The sequence below is a fragment of the Solanum verrucosum genome, unplaced genomic scaffold, assembly GCF_900185275.1.
Source record: "Solanum verrucosum unplaced genomic scaffold, falcon-dt-bn FXZP01000752.1, whole genome shotgun sequence".
NCBI classification, from domain to species: Eukaryota; Viridiplantae; Streptophyta; class Magnoliopsida; order Solanales; family Solanaceae; genus Solanum; species Solanum verrucosum.
This window is the reverse complement of record NW_026020710.1, coordinates 31926-51706: the sequence shown is the minus strand read 5'-3', so window position 1 is coordinate 51706 and position 19781 is coordinate 31926. Positions and strand designations below refer to the sequence as shown.

Here is a 19781-nt window from a genome sequence, read left to right as displayed (position 1 = left end):
GATTACTTATAAGTTTTCACGTGAAAACCCTGCAGGTGGATTTTAGATCCGTCACGTGAAATAAGTTAAGTAAATATAATAAAGGATTAATTTAGTCAATGAATTAAATTTTCAGATAATTTTGATTTAATTGATTGGTGTCGGTAATTCTAACACGGGGGGTTAAATAAGATGTAGTGGTAGATTTCGAAATTAAATCGAGGAGTGCAATTACAGAATTTTAGTGGAATACTTTGTAATTTATTGCGATATGGTTAATTCGTTCATTTGAGAATAATTATCGTAGTTGGAAGCCTCTATTAAATATATCTACGGTCCCTACTATGCCTGATTAATTGACCAAGTTTGAAAAGAAGGACAAATTAATTTTATTGTTGATCTTCTTTAAAGGATGAATTATTTGAGAATTAAAGATTGAGTTAGTGACAAAAACGTTTGGCCTTAAATGGATGAAAACATTTTTGTTCTTATTACAAAAACGTTTGGCCTTAAATGGATGAAAACGTTTTTGTTCTTATTACAAAAACGTTTGGCCTTAAATGGATGAAAACGTTTTTGTTCTTATTACAAAAACGTTTGGCCTTTAATGGATGAAAATGTTTTTATCTCAATTTATTCTCATGATCCTCTTGATTGCTAATTAAACCTGAAATTTATTTGGACATTTTTCCTATTCATTCTTGAGTTGGAAAACTAGATAAATAGGCTGGATGTGGCATGAAAGAAATCATCTTTGAAATACAAGTAATACTTGCCTACACAAGTAACTTGGTAGTAACAGTCAATCAGGAAATAGGAGAAGATCATAGCTCTGGATCCTTGGCATCTGGACGACTTTTGTAGAAGTTTCAACAGGTTAGTGTTCTTCTAAATTCGTTTATGTTATATTGTTTAGTCTATATGTATGATTTGTGATACTGAATATAGCTTCCGTTGTGCATATTCTAACAATATTTTCAATTTCATTTGTTTTAAGGAGTATTGACTTGATATTTTACATTGCAAGATATTTTATTAAGTTAGACTTGATAGATTATCTTTTTGTCAGATTTTTTATAATTTTATGACATTGTATTTATAATATTAATCTTTTATTCAAACATGCATTTCATGCATAGAGATTATGTACTTTTAGTTTTTATAATTACTTTAATTAAAACATACTGAATTGAAAAATACAAATCAATTATTTTTTATAATATTATTTAAGCACATATGTTTATTAATTAATTTATTTTCAAAAGACAATATATATCTTAATATTCAATTTAATATCATGTGTTTGGTACACACGTGTTGCTAAGCCTTTTTTATCAAAATATCTGAAATACCCTTAAAGCTGTTAAACATTATAAAATACTAATTATTATAATTTTTATTTCTAAAATAAATCGAATAAAAATTAATTTATATTTTAATTTAACTTCAATATAAATAATAATGACTATATCTTTTCTTTACCACAAATAATCTATAAAGAAAAAATAAAAAAGGAAAAAATAATTTAGAAGAAAAAAAATAAAGAAAGAGCAAAGAGAAGTGGAAAAACGGAAGAAAAGAGAGCAAAAAGAGGGGGAGAAAGGGATAAAACGAAAGAAAGAATGAGCAAGAAGAAGAAAAAATGGAGGAAAACAATATAGAAATTATAAAAGAATATTAGGGATAAAAAGGTAGGTGCTTTAGACTAGAACCTTACTCTAGCACCGCGAAGGGATAAGATGTTTGACTATAGTAGTATACCTTAATCATCAATCTTCATGTTCTCCTATTTAAGATCATATCAACGATGAGATATAGTTATATCATATCCTATTTTGAATTCTTTTTTAATCTAGTTGAAGAAAATGATAACGGGTTGAATTTCTTAAGCTTCTTTCAGATATTTACTTTTTTATTATTTAAACATAAATTTTAACTCTTCTACCAACAATTGTAATGTTAGTACTGTAGTTCGATGAGAAGGTTTACGTTATAATACAAAGAGAACATATGCTTATTTATCTATTTAACATATCTTTAACATATACATACATTATTTATCTATTTAATATATCTTTGATATATATAAATATCATAGCGGGATGGATTCTTTTTCATAAATCATGTGAATTTTTTCTATATAATATATACTAATTGATAATGAGGTTCTTTTTTTAAAGAAAAATAATGAGTGATGATGAAAGTTGAAACTAGGAGTGATTTCCTTTCTCTATTGCACCTATTGAATTATATATAATCTTGAGTTCTTGACCACCAAATTTAAAATTATACATTCATATATTTTTATATCACACATAAATAACCTGAGTTGATATTATTATTTAAATAAACTAATAATAATAATATTAATACATGCCGGTTACATATATTAGACGAACGTGTATGTTGAACTAGAATTTAAAATTTTTAAGTTTAGACTTATCATTAAACTTATAATCTTTTTTTTAGTAAATTTACAATTAGATATTTATATATATTTAATAAATGTCCTAATACAAATACAAAATAAAAATAAAAATTATTGAGTTCGTCTGAATTTTAAGAGTGTCTTTGTCAACGTGATTAACATTTACAACTTCATAATCTTAGTACAGTACTTTTTAGATGTGAGGCTTATGGGGACAACCTTGTGAATCCAAAAAAGAAAATATATAAATATCATATGGTTGTTGAAAATTCCTTATTATTTTTTGTTTGAAAATTTTAGTATCATCACTCATCTCATATTTTGTGATATTTTCTTAAGCAATACCTTAGATAGTTATATTTTGGTATGACTAAAGAAATATTTGGAGCACAACTTAATTATATGTTTTTACAGAAATAACTGGAAAAAAAAAACTACAGTTGAAAAATCCTAGTTTTAGTAGTTTGGTTTGTTTATAAATTTAAAAATCTAACATAAATAATTTAATTTAATAGTTAAAAAACTCAAATCAACCCAATCATATACACCCCTAACCACAATTATGTGGCCCAAAAACGACCACTAATATAAAAAGATTATACTAATTTTTTTCTCTAAAGCAAAATTAAACAAGTGGATTGTTCCCATTTGGACAATATTTAATAGAAGTTCAAAAAAATGAAAATTTGAAGTTGAAAGCACTTTGAATTTTTATAAATGGCAGCTATTGTACCACTTGAAATACCCCTCAAACTAGTCCTTCAACTTCAAATTCTCTATTTACATTTAAGTTAAAACAATGGATAGAGTAATAAAATACAATTTATAAAAGATATATTTTTTATTTCAATTTATGTGAATGATTTGAATTACAAAAAGTTAAAATACTTAATTTTAATTATGAAATTTGGTACATATTAATTGTAACGATCTGTTAGGTCTTGTTGAGTAGGAGAGCCTTTTTTTCATAAAAGATCCTTCCATCAAATTTTTAATGAGAATTTTGAACTATTAATTTAACTTTGGCTATTTAATTAATGAATAATTCTAAATAATTAATTTAATTGATGGTTAATGGGCCTAGTGCACAATTTATTTATTTAATAATTATAGAGTTGGCTTAGCCCCATCCGGCCCAAGCCTCTCCGGCCAAGTAATTTGAAGGTCTAGGGCGGGCCGGCCCTTCATTTGGAAGGGCGAAGGGCTTGAAAATGTTCAACCCAATCCAACCCTAGAAGGGCCGAGGGCTGGGGCGGGCTAGCCCTTCTTTTTTTTCTTTTTTTCATTTTTCTTGTTTTCAAACTTATAATTCTATAACATCAAGAAAATGAGAAGATTTTCAAATCAAATATAGCAAACAATGGTGTTGTTTCAATAACACTAGCAAAAAAATCTAGTGTCATTAGCATGTATCTCGCATACCAGATACGCGAGCGAGATAAAAGATTGACAAGTAAGATGGGAGGGAGGCAAGGGCGCAAGATTTATCTATGTATCCTAGATACATGTGATTCTACTTGGATAGAGTGTATCTAGAACATATTAACCTAATTTTGAGTCCATATATTCCGAGATACATGTATCTGGACGTACCAAAATATGGTAAGATTCATAATATTACAACATAGTGTGTATTTAAGTAATTAGATTATATACTAGTGAGATTATTGTAAGCTACCCTTAAACAAATAGTTTTGGCCCATGGGCCAACCTCGGTTCTGCCCCGATCAAGCCTCAAGGGCCAAGGGCTTATATGGACCGGGCTTATAAGCCTTAATTTTAAGGAAAATTACGCGTATAAGCAAACATATAATAGTTAATTACTTAACATAGCTATAGTTTGCCTTAATTACAATTCGCGGCCTACTTTTAGCTATAATTACGCAGCTCAGCTTTTTAGTTTTGTATAATTCGCACATTTGTATAATTTGGAATTTGTATAATATAATTTGTATAACTTTTGTATAATATAATTTGTATAACTGTTTACACTTTTGATGTTTGTAATTGTATAAATTCATTATTTCGAGTTTACACAAAAATAATTGAATTATACAAATGTACCCGCGAATTATACAAACCTGTGAATTTATACAAATCCGCGAATTATACAAACGAGATAGCTTAAATTGTAGCTACAACTCATAAATATGCAAACTATAGTTATGGAGCATAATTAAATTTATTATAGTGACTATTTGTAAAAGTTTCTCTAATTTTAAATGGGCTTGAAAAATCTTATCCCAACCCTACCCCAATATTATCTCTTTGCGTAAGTTCCTTGGCTTGGACAGGGCATTTAGTCCATGCTACTCTTTATGCATTCAGAGAGGACTATGTTTGGTGGAATAATTTCTTAGATATGTTTACTAGATGGTGATGGAATATGTGTTCCTTATTCTGTTCAAGTGTTAGTGTTATTGACATTTTCCCTCGTTCACTATTTTCTCGAACAGCATATGCTTCCAGCTTTTTACTTGAGCTGTAGTGAGATGCTGAGTAAATGGGAAGACGTTGTTCAAGTTGAAGGCTCTCATGAGATAGATGTATGGCCTCACCTGCAGCAATTGACTTCTGATGTGATCTCTCGGACAGCTTTTGGCAGTAGTTATGAAGAAGGTAGAAAGATTTTTGAACTTCAACAGGAACAAGTTCAGCATTTTCTCGAAGTTACACGCTCAGTTTATATCCCAGGATGGAGGTAACTTAATTCTCCTAAGAATTTGGAAAATGTAGCTATTGGAAATGCAAATTGATTAGTTCTATTTTTTGTGAATGCATTTTGGTTTTGTGTTTCATAAAACAATTTCAAAGATTTTTGCCAACAAAGAGGAACAGAAGAATGAAGGAAATAAAAAAGGATGTTCGGTCCTCAATTAGAGGTATTATTGATAATAGATTGAAGGCAATGGAAGCAGGGAACGCGGATAATGAGGATCTATTGGGCATATTGCTGGAATCGAATTTTAAAGAAATTGAACTGCACGGAAACAAGGACTTTGGAATGAGTATCGAAGAAGTCATTGAAGAATGCAAGCTATTCTATTTTGCTGGTACAGAAACTACATCAGTGTGGATTCTGTGGACTCTGGTGTTGTTGAGCAGATGTCCAGATTGGCAGGCACGGGCCAGAGAGGAAGTCTTGCAAGTGCTTGGGAGTCGGAAACCAGATTTTGATGGATTAAATTTTAAATGGGCTTGGAAAATTTTGACACTATTAACACATGATGGGTTCTTTGGGAAGATAAGTTAGTTGTTAATTAAGAAAGAGTAATCATACAGTAATGATTGACTCATTATATAAAGGAGGATACATTTTTAAAAGGAACTGAAGTATGTTTGCCATGAAAGATTAGAGTTTTTTTGTTAAATTTTCATTTAGTTTCTGTCGAGATTCTTGCAACCATTGAATATTAAGCATAAGTTACATGAATACCATTAGATTATGTTATTTGAAGGAATTATGACTCAACCCTAGGCTTGAATTTTTGAAAATATGAGACTTGGCATATTAATTATACCAAGATTAGGAGATTGATTAGAGATATGAGTAAGTTTTTTGGGTTTAGACTAGACATGTAGTAATATGAAAGTCTACAGATTCGTTTACTTACGAATAATGACTATTTGATAGATTGGGGACATTCTGAAGCTTACGAAATACTGTCACCTTTCTTCTTCTTTTTTCCTTCTAAAATATTGCTTGATCGATCAATTTGACGTAGGACTAGTTTGGGGAGTATTTCAAGTGATATAATAGTTGTCAAAGTGCTTTCAACTTTAATCAAATCTTGTCCAAACGAGACTAATCCACTTGTTTTAATTGAAGAATTATTTATTTATGAGATAAGCGTCAAAAACACACCTAAACTATCCCCATTTTTTGAATTTCATGCCTAAATTAACTATTGAGAGTGTGAGTTTCATATCTAAACTATCAACATTGTCACCATAAAAATCTTTTTTAAGATTATCAAATTGTTCAAAGGATATTTACAGACAAGCCTATACATATGATATCCGTTATATTTTAAAAAATAGACAACTTATCTACTACTATAACATATATAAATTAAAAGTGATCCAATAGCATAAAAAATATTTATTTTGACAATACTATAACTAAAACTCTTTTTCTTTAAATATTTAATTTGTGTTGTTTGGTGGAGCAAAGGTATAGAAACTACCATCACCAAATGCAAATTATTGCAGCATCACTTGAGCAATCAGCAGGAATTGGATCAAAAAAATCATACACACAACTTGCTTTGCATAAAATTTTGAAGCATTTTCGATGTCTAGAGAAAATGAACAAAAATGTCCTTAATGTATGAGTTGATTTTGAATTTATTTGGTCCTTGATATATTTCAAAATGTAATTAGTGCATTACACAAAGGTACTTCTGTAAAATGCAATCTGATTTCAAAATTCCTAATCCTAACTTGAAAGAGCTTTTTAAAAACTTTGAATATAGAATTGAAGATTGAAGAAAAAGAAATTTTATTCGATAAACTATGGAAAGTATCCTACAATATCTTTGATTAGTCCAAGTAGATGTCGATGCTGCCTCAATTTATTTTGACAGCAAAAGTCACGATTGTCTTTACTTAAATAATTTAGGCCTAAAGCTAAATTGATCATATTTTAGCAAAAGTTACGATTGCTTTACTTATATAACTTAGGTCTAAATTAATCATATTTTAGAATACATTTAGGACTATTTTTATCATATTTATACATCAAAGACAAAATGAAATCCAAGTCCACACATGGAGGGTATAGATTATTGTAATCATGTTTTTGCCTAAAAGATGCAATTTCTGAAGAAGAGAAAAGCTACAAGCAAAACTTTAGGGGAAGAAGAAAAAATAGAATAAAATGTGTCGGTCATCATTTACTCCAATAATGTTTTGTTTTTTGTTTTTTTTATCAGCCATTACTAAAGGTTGTGAGCATTGATTTGGGAAATTAGATTTGATCCCTACCATATTTATTATTCACAAAGGTACAAAATGAGAGGGGTCACGTGTTGAAGATAAGGGAAGCTGAAGAAAAGGAGACATGTTGTAAAATCAACGTGTATAATTGTTAACTGTTATAGAATAAGAGTCATACTAGGATTGAATTATTGTGTTAACTAAACTCGACTAGGCTACTATGTCTTGTGTTAGCTGAAGTCGATTAGAATAAGCTATAATTGTAGTAATAGTAGTCAACCTCCACTCTTGAAAATTGTATATTTATATTGTAGTAGAACTTTAAATGTAGCTAACCTAGGACTCTACAATTTACTCATATATAAGGAGCATGTACTCGACAATTTACATCATTAATACAATCCTTGATTTCTCTCATTCTTTTACTTGAGAATTCTATTTCTCCTTATAAAAAGCATGAACTCAAATCATTAATAGAATCCTTGATTTCTCCTGTTCTTTAACTTGAGAATTCTACGGCATGGACCCCAAGCATTTGGTTTCTTATTATGTAAAAGAAAGGATATTGTAAAGACTATTCTTTTTTTATCCTATTTGACTTTAGCTAACACAAGACAATAGTCTAGTCGACTTCAGTTAACATAGTAGCCCACACCTGCACTCGAGTTTTTGGAGCAAAATCATGCATATAATGAATTGAAGATCTTTTATTTATATGCGATGTATAATGTATTTTATTTTACTACATTATTTTATAATTATAATGTTAAAATAAATAGTATCGTTCATTGTTTAATAGCACTTTATTGTTTGGTTTTCAACAATCATTAAATTTACTTGAGTATCGTTGATTATTATAGATAGAAAACTTATCAACAATTACTATAAAAATATCTGAAGACGATTTGTTCTTGGCTGTACTGCCTCATTGCACTAAAGAACATACTAATACAGTCAGCTTCAATTTGCACTTGTGTTGATTAATTATTGGCTGGCCTCGTACCACTTTATATAATAATATTTGTATGGTATAAAAACTGGCCAAATGTGAGAATCAGGTAAAGACAACCTAACCTCAAGAGGGATATTACAACTACTCGTATGAAAAACTAAGCGAGATAATCCTCAGCTACCTCTATCCTAACTTATGTCATCCATAATCTTCTATCTAAGGTCGTGTCCTCAATAGTTTGTAGTTGTATCATATCATGTTTAGCCATCACACCTTCATATTGGTGCATGCACTCATCCCTTCTTTACATGCCCAATGCATCAAAGTCTTACTTCCCACACCTATCAAGGCCACTACTACCTGGGCCCAGGTGTCCTCATTTCTAATTTTATATATCTTCTATTTTTCCCACACATCCACCTCAGCATCCTTATTTCCACACCTTTCAACTTTTGAATGTTGAAATTATTGACCAACCAACATTCCGCTTCATACAACATAGCCAATCTAACCAACAGTAGATCAATATATTCCAAGAAATCTTACGTCTAGTTCATCCAATGATTCTTCAAGTCACTAATCGATAAAATACCAAACAAAAAGCAAAATAAAAGGATATCAAAGTTCACACCTATGCTACAGTAACAAGAATAACAAGTAAATCAATAGATCCATCCACTAGTTCTTTCATCACCACATCCCCAACACACTACATTTCCTAGTCCAAGATATTTCAATACTGAGCAGGGTCAAATGATAGAAGGTAGTGGAACAAGCAATAGAGATTAGGACATTCAGATACCACAAGGAAGTTAGAGAAGCATTTGGCCAGAAAACAACAGTAAAAATATTCCATGAGGCCAGTTAAACATATTTTGCATTGCAAGTGACAAAAAGGTACATGATATATATATCCTTTTAGATAGGTTGAGAATTACTTATCACTGGCAAATAGCAATTCTAGAATTTATGCACTAACAGTTGATGCAGTATGAATGTCATTGTGATATCATCAGAGGCCAATGACACAAATAACTCCCAGAGGCTGACTTGAAAAAGAGGAGTTTATAACTGATAGATCAAGTGATCACAACGCCAAACTCAGGATGTTCATATCCAGTTCAAACTTTCGTAAACATCTATTTAACTGCTGTATCCAGATAAAAATAAATGGGGGACTTACATGCAGTCAAGTACCTCAAGCTCCAACTAACACAATAACATAAAAGACACAAAAGCTCATCAAAGAAGGATAACTGATAGACAAAAATCAGTTATAAATGTTTATAAATGTTTTTACACATTTGAGCAAGAAAAGGGAACATCGATTCCAAAAGAGCCTTTGGGCTAAGCATTGAGTAATTATATCAAACTAAAGAAAGAGGTTGTTTTAAAAGAAAAGCTAAGGTTTGAAGTTCTTTTCTTCAAAGAAGTATATGGGGACTATGTATTCTCAAAGAAGTTTATAAATGTTTTCACATTTAAACAAGCTTTGGAGACTGAGATTTCCAAAGAGCCTTCGGGCTAGTTTTTCAGAAAAAGAGTTATCGCTTTCTAAATGAAGCAAAAGAGGAAACTGAGATTTCCAAGATAGCCTTTGAGCTAAGTTTTTGAGTAATTATCTCAAATCAGCAGGAAGGAATAAGTTTTAAAACATAAGAGCCAGTACATTTTTGGGAGTAGTATCGAGCACCGAGTTGGGGGAGCGTTCAAGGAACCCACAACCCCCATAGAACCATGTTAGCCACCATGGGTAGAAAAGGAACATACTTTTTAGATGAATCCTTTTCCAGATAGACTAGTGGATCCATTAGGCAGTTCAGGTCTTATACCTTTGGCCGGGTATAGGATTGTCACGCCCCGAGCCTACACCCTGGGCGGGACCGGCACCTGGAGACCATTACTGGCCCCAGGCGAACCCTTGGCCTGACTTTCTTAACTCAGCGGAAACTAAACTCAACAACACAACTCAATACAATGAAAGGTTATAAAACAACTTAACTGATGCATAACATGCCAAAAGGCAACTCGAGTCTCAAAATAGAATATTCACATATATACATAGATAAGAGACTCAATATTAACTGACTGGCTATCTATGAAGCCTCTAATATACTGAGATGGATGTTGGGACAGACCCCGCAACACCCTAATAGAACAAAACTAAGAACACAAAATAATTGAGTCCTTCGGAATGCAAGGAGGCTCACCACTGACTCTGGAGTGCTCAGCTGGATCAACGACGTGCAGGATGCTGATCCGGGGTACCTGTATTTGCATCATGACAAGATGCAGGCCAATTGGCATCAGTACATGGAATGTACGAGTATGCGAGCTGGAAAGCTGAACCACAACTTAAGCTTGAAAGGAGTACAAGAGAACACTTACCTTGACTCTGTTCGACTCATGAACAACTAAACTCAAATATGTAAAGCAATAAGACACATGCAATACATAAATAGCTTGTAAAACAATGTAAACAACTTAACTCGTTAATGATAAAACAATAACAAACTCAACTTTAATTATTTAAAAGTAATATAACTTTTGTAGGAGGTTCTTTAACCGACAACCACCACTATGAGCCCTAGTGATGATACAACGTCTTACCTCACGTTGCCCAAGGACCATCCTATACCTTGCCGTGATATAGGACCTTACTTTTGCTTAGTGGATCCACTAGCCTAATCTTACGTGATCATCTAAAAAGAATGATATGTCAAGTCCCATGTTGGCGCATGGTTCTTATGGAGAGTTGAGTTAATATGAACTCGTGTCCCCAATTCGGTGCTCAATACTACTCCCAAAAATACTTTGGCTCATGTTTTTAAATTAACTTCTTTCTTTGATTGAGATAATTACTCAAAACTTAGCCCAAAGGCTCTTTTGGAAAACATGGTTCCTTTCTTACTTAAATGTAAAAAAAACATTTAGAGACTCCTTTGGGAAGTACATAGTTCCCTGATAACTTTAGAGAAATGGACTCGACTTTATGCTCTTGTCTTAGCTTGAAACTTGAGACTCTTCACTTAGATTGAGACCCTATACCCTTTTCTTGAAACTCTTTACTTAACTTGGAACTCTAAACTCTTTACTTGACCTAAAACTTGAAACGACGTTAAGACGTTCAATAACGACTCTTGAAAAGCTTTAAAGACTTGCTTGAACTTACTTCTTGACTTTACTTGACTTGACTCTAACTTCCCTTGACTTTGATACTAACTCGCCTTAAATTGGATTATGGATTCAAGACATATAATCACATGTTTATAGATGAGTTCGGGAGGTTTAAATGTACATTTGAGTGTTGGAAACAACTAGGAAACATAGGTATAACACCTAGGAACATGCATGAGAAAGTGTGAAAGAATGGGGGAACCTTGGCGCCCTTGGCGCTCTGCAAGGCGCGGAGCGCCAGCCCTCAAAGGTCGGAGGTCACCTGCTGGCTCTCTGAGTGGCGCGCCGCCCCAAGGGCTGGGCTTCAGAGCCCCTCTTGGGGCGTGTTGACACCCAATTTTGACTCTATGCAATTTGAATTAATTATCGAGCTTCTTCAATTTCAAACAATTTGAAATAATCGTCTTTGAATAAATCCTAAAAAATATATATATTTTTTAAAATCTCTTTTTAATTAGTTTTGGTTAATATTTTTCAGAAATAATTATATAATTTTACATGTTGGTGTATATAAGTCTCATCTTTTATATAAATATTTAATAAATAGCCTAAAATAATGTTTAGCGTAATTACACATTTATTTCTTTGAATTAGTGAATTTTATAATTTTGAATAATTAGTTCTATATTTCAAAGCAATAAATAAGTTTTGATAATTATTTTGTCTTGTTTAAATTAAGAAGCTCAAATAATTAATCGATAGTTATTCATCTTATTTTAATTTTTTGCCGAATTGGTTATCTGACTCAATTTGGCTACGTCTAAATTCATATGATTAGAACAATAATTAAAGTGGCCAAATTTTAAATAAAAAAGGGGTCATCCTTTTGTCTTCAAACCGGTACACATATCCACGCTTTCACGATCTCTTTCTCCTTTTTCAGACGCCTCTCATCCCTTTCTTCTTCCCAAAATCGCAAAGGTCAATAGTAAAAGCCCTAATTTCTTCATCCGCCCATCACCTTGTCAGTTCCTCTCCTTATTTTCAAAGGTTACAGACCTCGGAACAAGATTTATTGACTTTGGCTGAGAGAAATCTCACCTAAATCTAATGTGGATCAAGAAATATCACATCGAACCCAGATTTTCAGGGGTATGTTCTCCTCTTGCTGGTTTTCCCTTCCATTATCTCCAATCAATCTCTCATCTCCCGAAAAAATGGCTATTTTGAATTCAAATCTCTTTTTTTTTGCTATAAATAGTGCCATTTAAAGATACATTGGAAGAGGAGAAAAATCACAGTGATATAGATTCATAAGAAGAAATTTTGATTTCATTAGTTGATAAGTTAAGAACTTCGAATCTCGAGTTTCCGTCTTGAAGCTCTTTGTTCTTTGTCATCGGAAGCTTTCGTCGGAGTTCTTTTTCACGTGGTGGTGAAATAGTTCGTTTCAACTCGTCGTCTCAAGTTCGGTGCCCATAACCAGGTAATCTGCTTCTGCTATCTCTTTAAATTCCCAATTTTGCTTTGTGTTTGTTTTAAGTATTTTAGTTGTTCTGATTTAGTCACTGCTTAACGTGTAGATTAATGGGTAAATGCCATATAGCTTACTCTTTTTTATTTAGATTTTTCCAGCTCATATTTATTTCCTGTCGCTTGTTAGAATTCAACTTTTGGGTACTGCATTTTTAGTGTCGTTTTCCTGCATTCTGTTCGCTCAAGTGTAATTCTCTCTCCCTTTTATCTAAATCACATGTTTAAGCTCTCATTGATATGTTTAGTTGTATACATTTAAATATTGGTATCATGGAAGAAATTAGCTTAATTTCGAAGTTTTGCTGGCTTTATTTTCCACATAATTGAGAGAATTTAAACGTTTGTTTCTTACCATTAGTTGGCTTTCATTCCAACTCGAATATATTTGAAAATGTTAATCAGGCACTGTTTAAAGGCTGTTTTCATGTCCAAACAAAAAACATCTCTTTGTTTTCCAATGGACGACTTTGGTTTCAATTTTAAGAGGTAAAACTAGTAGGAATCTTAAGACTTTTGCTTAAAATCTGTTCTCCTACTGCCAACAGGTTAACCCCTGTTTATATCCCTGAATCTGCTGATTTTGGCAGTGAATTTCTAGTTATTTCCATTAGTTTTCTTTCACGATCTTTGTTTTATCTTGGTCTATATTTAGCTATTGCCTATAATATTTTGCCTAGAGCTTCCCACTCTTTTACGTCAACAATAAATAAACTGATCTAAAATTAATTAGCATGCCCTTGGTTTATTTCTAGGATCGAACTGAAGTGGCGTGTCCTTCATTATTAACCATGTACTACATTAGTTGTTTATTTCCAAGACAGTAGTTTAGATTTCTATTTAAATACTTCATGATATTGTAGAATCTCTTTATAGGTATGGTTGACTAGCTTGTTAATTGATTTAAAGAATCCAGTAGCTATTCAAATCTATGTGATTAGGACTTTAACATTACCATGGATCTTTCAAGTATGTCTAATAATTATCTAATGCATGTCTTCTTTGTGATCCATCCTTAATGATTCCTAAATTGTCAGAATTATATCGTTACTAGCTCGCTTTGCACCATTAGCTCTATTCTACAGAGATATATAGACCATGATCCGTGATTGTAGAGTGTTGGGTTAGACTTCTTAGTCACCATTTGACCCCCTAAAAGACTTTAAGAATGGTAAAGGTTATCTCTTTAGATGTATTTTTCTTTTTAGCTCAAAGATCCTAAAAAATTTATGTACTTCCCCTGTGTTCTCCTACTGTTTTGAAATCTCCATATAGCACCGACTTTGTTTAGATAGCCTTAAGAGATTAGTGTTATTATCCTTAATATTTTAATATGATTAAATCATTATTGATGCATTTATCACAGTGATGTATCCGCTATTTTGTTTAAAAGTGACTGTTGATTTTATTGTATATGAGGAAAACATTTATTTTATCTTGTTTTGTTATTTCATTCTCACCACTAATTTCATACTTCTCTTATGCATGAACTCCCTTTGAACGAGTCCAATGGACTCCATCTTCATCCTCTCCTTCATCTTCGAGTCAATCTTCATCAAGTCGTTAAACGGGAAGCAAACATTTGGGTTAAAACCCAAGTCACACAATGCTAAATTGCAGCAGCCTCAAAGGGCTGGAAACCCAGATACAAGCCTCCAAAAGTCCTAAGATGGACAATATACATTCAATATACGCTATATGCAGCTGTATACACTTATATACAGGTCAAAAACGCAAAAATGCAGGGCTAAGGTGAAATATAGGTGTTTGGAAGCAGGAGATACACGGAAAGAGCTAATATACATGCCGATATACATCAGCTGTATACCAAAAACGGGATTGGGTTGAAATCCAAAAACTTGCAGCCAAGTTGGCCCAATATCCTTATCTCTTTTACTCTCCTAATTGTTTTGATTATGTCTAACTAATTTTATTTAACTCTAACTTTAGAATTATTAATTAACTTAATTGAATTCCCCAAAAGACGAACTATTTCTCTGTGTTGTTTTGTTTCTAACAAATCTTATTTCATCAACTCTTGTATTTTCATTTATATTCTTTAGTCAAAACTTTTTATTAGTTTAAAATAGTTTTTCATAAACCAAAAAAAATGACTCAAATAAAAATCAACTAATTTAGTTTCGTTAAAATTCTTATTACTTGTCTCTAATTCAAATGTTTCAATTAAGGTCTCATTTTCTTAAAAAATAAAATCGCTCTTTGTTTGACTACTTTCTCAAAGTTAATCTAATAGTGTAAATAAATAAATAAATACTTACTTAGTTATTTTCTCAAAAAAGTTAGTCAATTAATTCAAAATGATTTTTCATACTTTAATTTATTAAATTGGTTTAATTTATTCTGAAATGAACTAAATAAATTCTAATTAGTCTAGTTTTATTAATTTTCTAATCACTCGCACCTTAATTCAAATATTTTCATTTTAGGTCTCTTCCTCTAAAAAGATCAAAATAAAATGGTTCATTTCTTAGCTATTTTTTAAACTTAATCGAATAGTGTAAATTATTATATACTTTTATGTTAAATTTTTTTTTCTAAAAATAGTCAAAAAATATAAGTCAAGTCGCAGGTCAACCACATGTTAGCGGACACTTCGAATGCTTAAACCCTTCTCGAAGTGTAAATTGAACCCCGAACCCTCTTTGGTATTTTCAAATGATTTTTTCTGTTTGAATCTTTGAAAATTATAAGTTTTCTTAATTTCTTTAAAAAATTAAGTGGCGACTCTTTCTAAGTATTTCTCAAATTGTTTTATACTTAAAACGTTTCAAAAAGTGATTTTTCTAAAGATAGTTAAATCACGGCACAACAGAAATGGCGACTTCCGCTGGGGATTCAATTAGGTTCTAACTATAATGACTTGACTCTCTTTGACTATTTGCTAATATTTGTTGAATTGTTTTACCTCAAATGTGCCTTATTTGCTTAAATTGTGATATCAACTGTCATTGCATCCATATAATTTATTCCGTCAAATGACATTTTTTTTCTTTTCACTTAAAGGACGATTATGTGGGCCGCAGTCGTTCGTTAACCAAATTGTTCTCGGGACACCCTGACGAATGTAGTTGGCTACTGGATAGTCAACGGTCGTTAATTGTCTCAGCCCAAGTAGTCCGCTTGGGTCACCAATCCACTTTAAAGAAAACCCACTCTTAGTCATACTAGGATAGAGCAAGACCAAATCCCTGAAATTTAGCGCATTGACCTAAGATGACCCAATACCCAAGGCATGTCGGGTCCATTAGAAAGACCACCTTGAGTCCAAAGGGCCCACGGCCCGAACGGACGCTCATACTTACGTGTTTGAAGGATGTATGCGCTATTTGACAAAGTGTTGTGTCTTGGGTTTGGGGGGTATCTAATTATTTGTATGTTTTTGTAGATGGCTAAACAACACTTGAGTTTCAAAATGGTCACCGAGACGCCAAACCTCCTCCGTGTATGGTGGTACAATCTCAATGCATATCAGAAAAGAGAACTTTCCATTCACTTAGGTCACCTCCCGTCAATAATAAATCTCAGAGTCTGGCCTAAGTTCATTGAGGTGGTCACTCGATTTTGGGACGATGAGAGGATGGTGTTTCGCTTCGGAGATGTTGAAATGACACCAACTATTGAAGAAATCAAAGATTGCCTAGACAACGTCGGAACGTGCCAGAAAAGGAAAAATCATCCAGATCACCACATTTTGCTACCAGATAAGCCAACCAGCACAGAACTGAAGAACATGTTGTTACTAGTAAATGCAGACTGGCTAGACACCCTGAGTATTCCGTTTCTGAAATTCTACGAACGGTGGGGACACGAGAACTATTATAAGAATTTTCCAAATGAGTTTCTCAGTCGCAGTAGTTGGAGTCAAACTCAAACCTTAGCATTTGTTGTATGCCTCTTAGGGACAATGGTATTTCCTCAAGGCGAAGGGAATGAAATTGATACTCGGGTTGTCATGGTTACACACGCCATCTTCGAGGGTGTTGGTAAGAAAGGACAAGTTAAGAAATACTTCAACCTAGCCCCGATCATTCTGGCCGACATCGACCGATCTTTGGGTCAATGCAAAAACGGGTTTCCATTTTTTCAAGGTTGTAATATTTTGCTACAGTGGTGGATGTCTAAACATCTGGTGAAGACATACGAGACTCAGAAACAGAAATTGGCCGAACCACAAAAAGAAAGACGCCTCGACCATTACGAGTTTCATTTGAGCAACAACAGGTTCAAGATCCACAGCACTAGGGAATCATGGGCCAAAGTCTTCCATGACATAAAAGAGGAAGACGTACAATGGATGTTTCAAGATTTCATGTCTGAAAAAATAGCTATTCAGGGGGCTAAGTGTCCTTTCCTAAACCTTCCTGGCATTAGAGGGGTACGACCTTACAATCCTAGCAGGGTAATGCGGCAATTCGGCAGAAGACAGATTCTACCTTTCAAAGGAGACACTAGCCGCTACGTCTTTGACTACAACCGGTGCGACAAGATACCTCACGCCAAGGATATTTGCCAAGAATGGTTTGGACAGGTCAACCTAAAAGAGAGCATGGCAGAAAATAGATATGAAGCCGGGTATGTGGAAGAATACAAAAAATGGTTGCAGAATGATCTGCGTGGTACACTTGACCCAACGCCACGCACGGGCCGACAGGTTGAAGATGTCCAGGTAAGGCTTCAAATCCAAGCCTACCATTTTCAGCAGGAATGGGACCGAAGAGAGCAAGAGTTTCAACGTAGGGAGCAAGAATACCTGCGTAGGGAACAAGAATTCCAGCATAGAGAATATGAAAGCCAAAGAGCATTAACCTTTGCCACACAAGAGTTAGCTGACGCGAGATCTTGCCTGATGCGTTTGGACTTGAACTTGGATGATCAGCTTAACACCTTCCAGGGCGTGTCAATGTCTTCCAAAGCTGTGTTCGCTGAGCCGCATGTGATAACCAGCAAGTTTCTCATTCGTGAAGAAGTGGAAAAAGCAAGAGGAGGAGCAGGTCCTTCAATATTTTAGTTATCTTATTCCCTTGCGTGAGATTGATGTTTTTGTATTTGCAACTTATCCCTTCCCTAAAAGATGTATCCTTTTGCTTAACTTTGTAATGAATTCTCTATTGTTTATGAATTCTGTTTTGGGGGTGCAACAATTTGTTTTAAATGGCGCAATACATCCTTCAATTCGCTAGGCCTACCCTTGGCATAAAAGGGTCACATGTATGTTTAGGACGCGATATTTGCCTGTTTACTTGTGTGTTTAACTATTTGTATGGTACGTTGCTTTGAATGAGGACATTTTAGCCCACTCCTTGTCAAAAAAAAATATATATACAAAAATTGAAAAATGTCAAATACAAGTCACTACCAAAATGTCCGACCAAAATTTCATGAGTCTTAAGTTTCTCAGTCAGAAATAAAATCCTACTACCAAATCCTAAGCCACTACTCTATCATCTCATAAAAGGTAAAATTGCAGCTAAGATGGAAAAAGGCAAGAGTATTGACATAGAGCTAACTGAGGAGGATTTGAGGATGAAATTACAGCGGCTCAGACAAGAGATCCAAGAAACCAGAAAAAGGAGAATAGAAGTAGAGTTCGCCACCGCAATCGCACGAACAACAAATGCGGCACTAGACGTGGAATTGGCAGCAAAGATGACAAAATGTGTTGTTATAGATGAAGAGACAACTGTTGTGCGGAAGAAGCGCGATGCCCTCAAAGAGATAACCTTGACGCTTCAGAAGCCACGTGGAAAACACTCTTTCTTCAGCCAAGAGGCCGCCAACAGTGATCCCAAAGGTGCTAGACCTGAAGCTACTGAAGAAGATACTGGGGAGGAAATTGTCTATAGGCCTCCTCTTCAGGGACGGCGGAAGGAAGGAAATGAGAAAATCACCCTCGAAGCATATGAGTTTACCCCCCGTGATTAATGCGACAATCAGAAAAAAGAATGGCCTGAGTGGAGGCACATTTTGTCTTTTAGGAGTTTTATTGTCTGTTTTTCACTTTCCTTGTAATCTTCAAGAAATGAATGAATGAAAATGAAATTTCCTTTTGTATTCGAACTACGTAGGGCCTGAATTCTCCTTGGGAGATACGTAGGCAGCCTTTCAAGGCCCGACCCCTATCTTTTAAAAATTTTCTTTTCCCCTTCATTCTACAAGGAAACATTGAGTTCAGATCAACGAATGCCCGGAGATGCAGCAAGAAGACCTTAGCTCAACGCAATTTAACCTTTCTGAGTCACCAACCCTAACATAAAAACGAGTAAATTCCTGTTTGTTCAAAAGTCAGTCCCCATTATTCGTGGGTTAACATGTTCTCAAACAAAGCAACTTTTATATGTTTATCTGCTTTCTATATGATATTTTGCATTATTTGTACCGAATCAAAACTAACATATTTGCTTTTGAGTTGTTTTTCTCAACAGGTAGTTAGAACTGGTCTGTGTCGATAAGCTAGCTGATCATCCTTATTTCACTAGATCTAAAGGTCCTACAGATTCCTTTCCCAATCAAAGTTCACAAAAGGGAAAAGTAGCAATGAGTGATAACAACGAAGAAATCAGCCTTACTGATGTCGTGGTGGCTCGACCCGCCCTTGCTGATCAGAATGAACTGATCCTACAGTTGATGCAACAAATTGCTGAGATGAGGGTCGAGATGCAGAGGAAACACGATTTGCCTCCTCCGAGTTTTGCTGTCAACACTCAACCAGACGGAAGGCCTCCAGCTCAAATTCCCCCTCCTAACGTGGAACAAGTTCAGAACCCACCTTTAAGCCCTGTTCGTAATCCGTCCATCATTGACCTTACCACCCAA

The 19781-nt window shown here is 33.7% G+C and overlaps 1 protein-coding gene across 1 annotated transcript; it reads left to right on the top strand.

Moving 5' to 3' along the window:
• Positions 1–4851: 4851 nt before the first annotated feature.
• Positions 4852–5660, top strand: LOC125812458 (cytochrome P450 CYP72A219-like). Its single transcript, XM_049491947.1, has 2 exons — positions 4852–5108; positions 5222–5660. The coding sequence occupies exons 1-2, from the start codon at positions 4867–4869 to the stop codon at positions 5658–5660; spliced, it is 681 nt and encodes a 226-aa protein (XP_049347904.1). The 5' UTR covers positions 4852–4866.
• The last annotated feature ends 14121 nt before the right edge of the window (positions 5661–19781 follow it).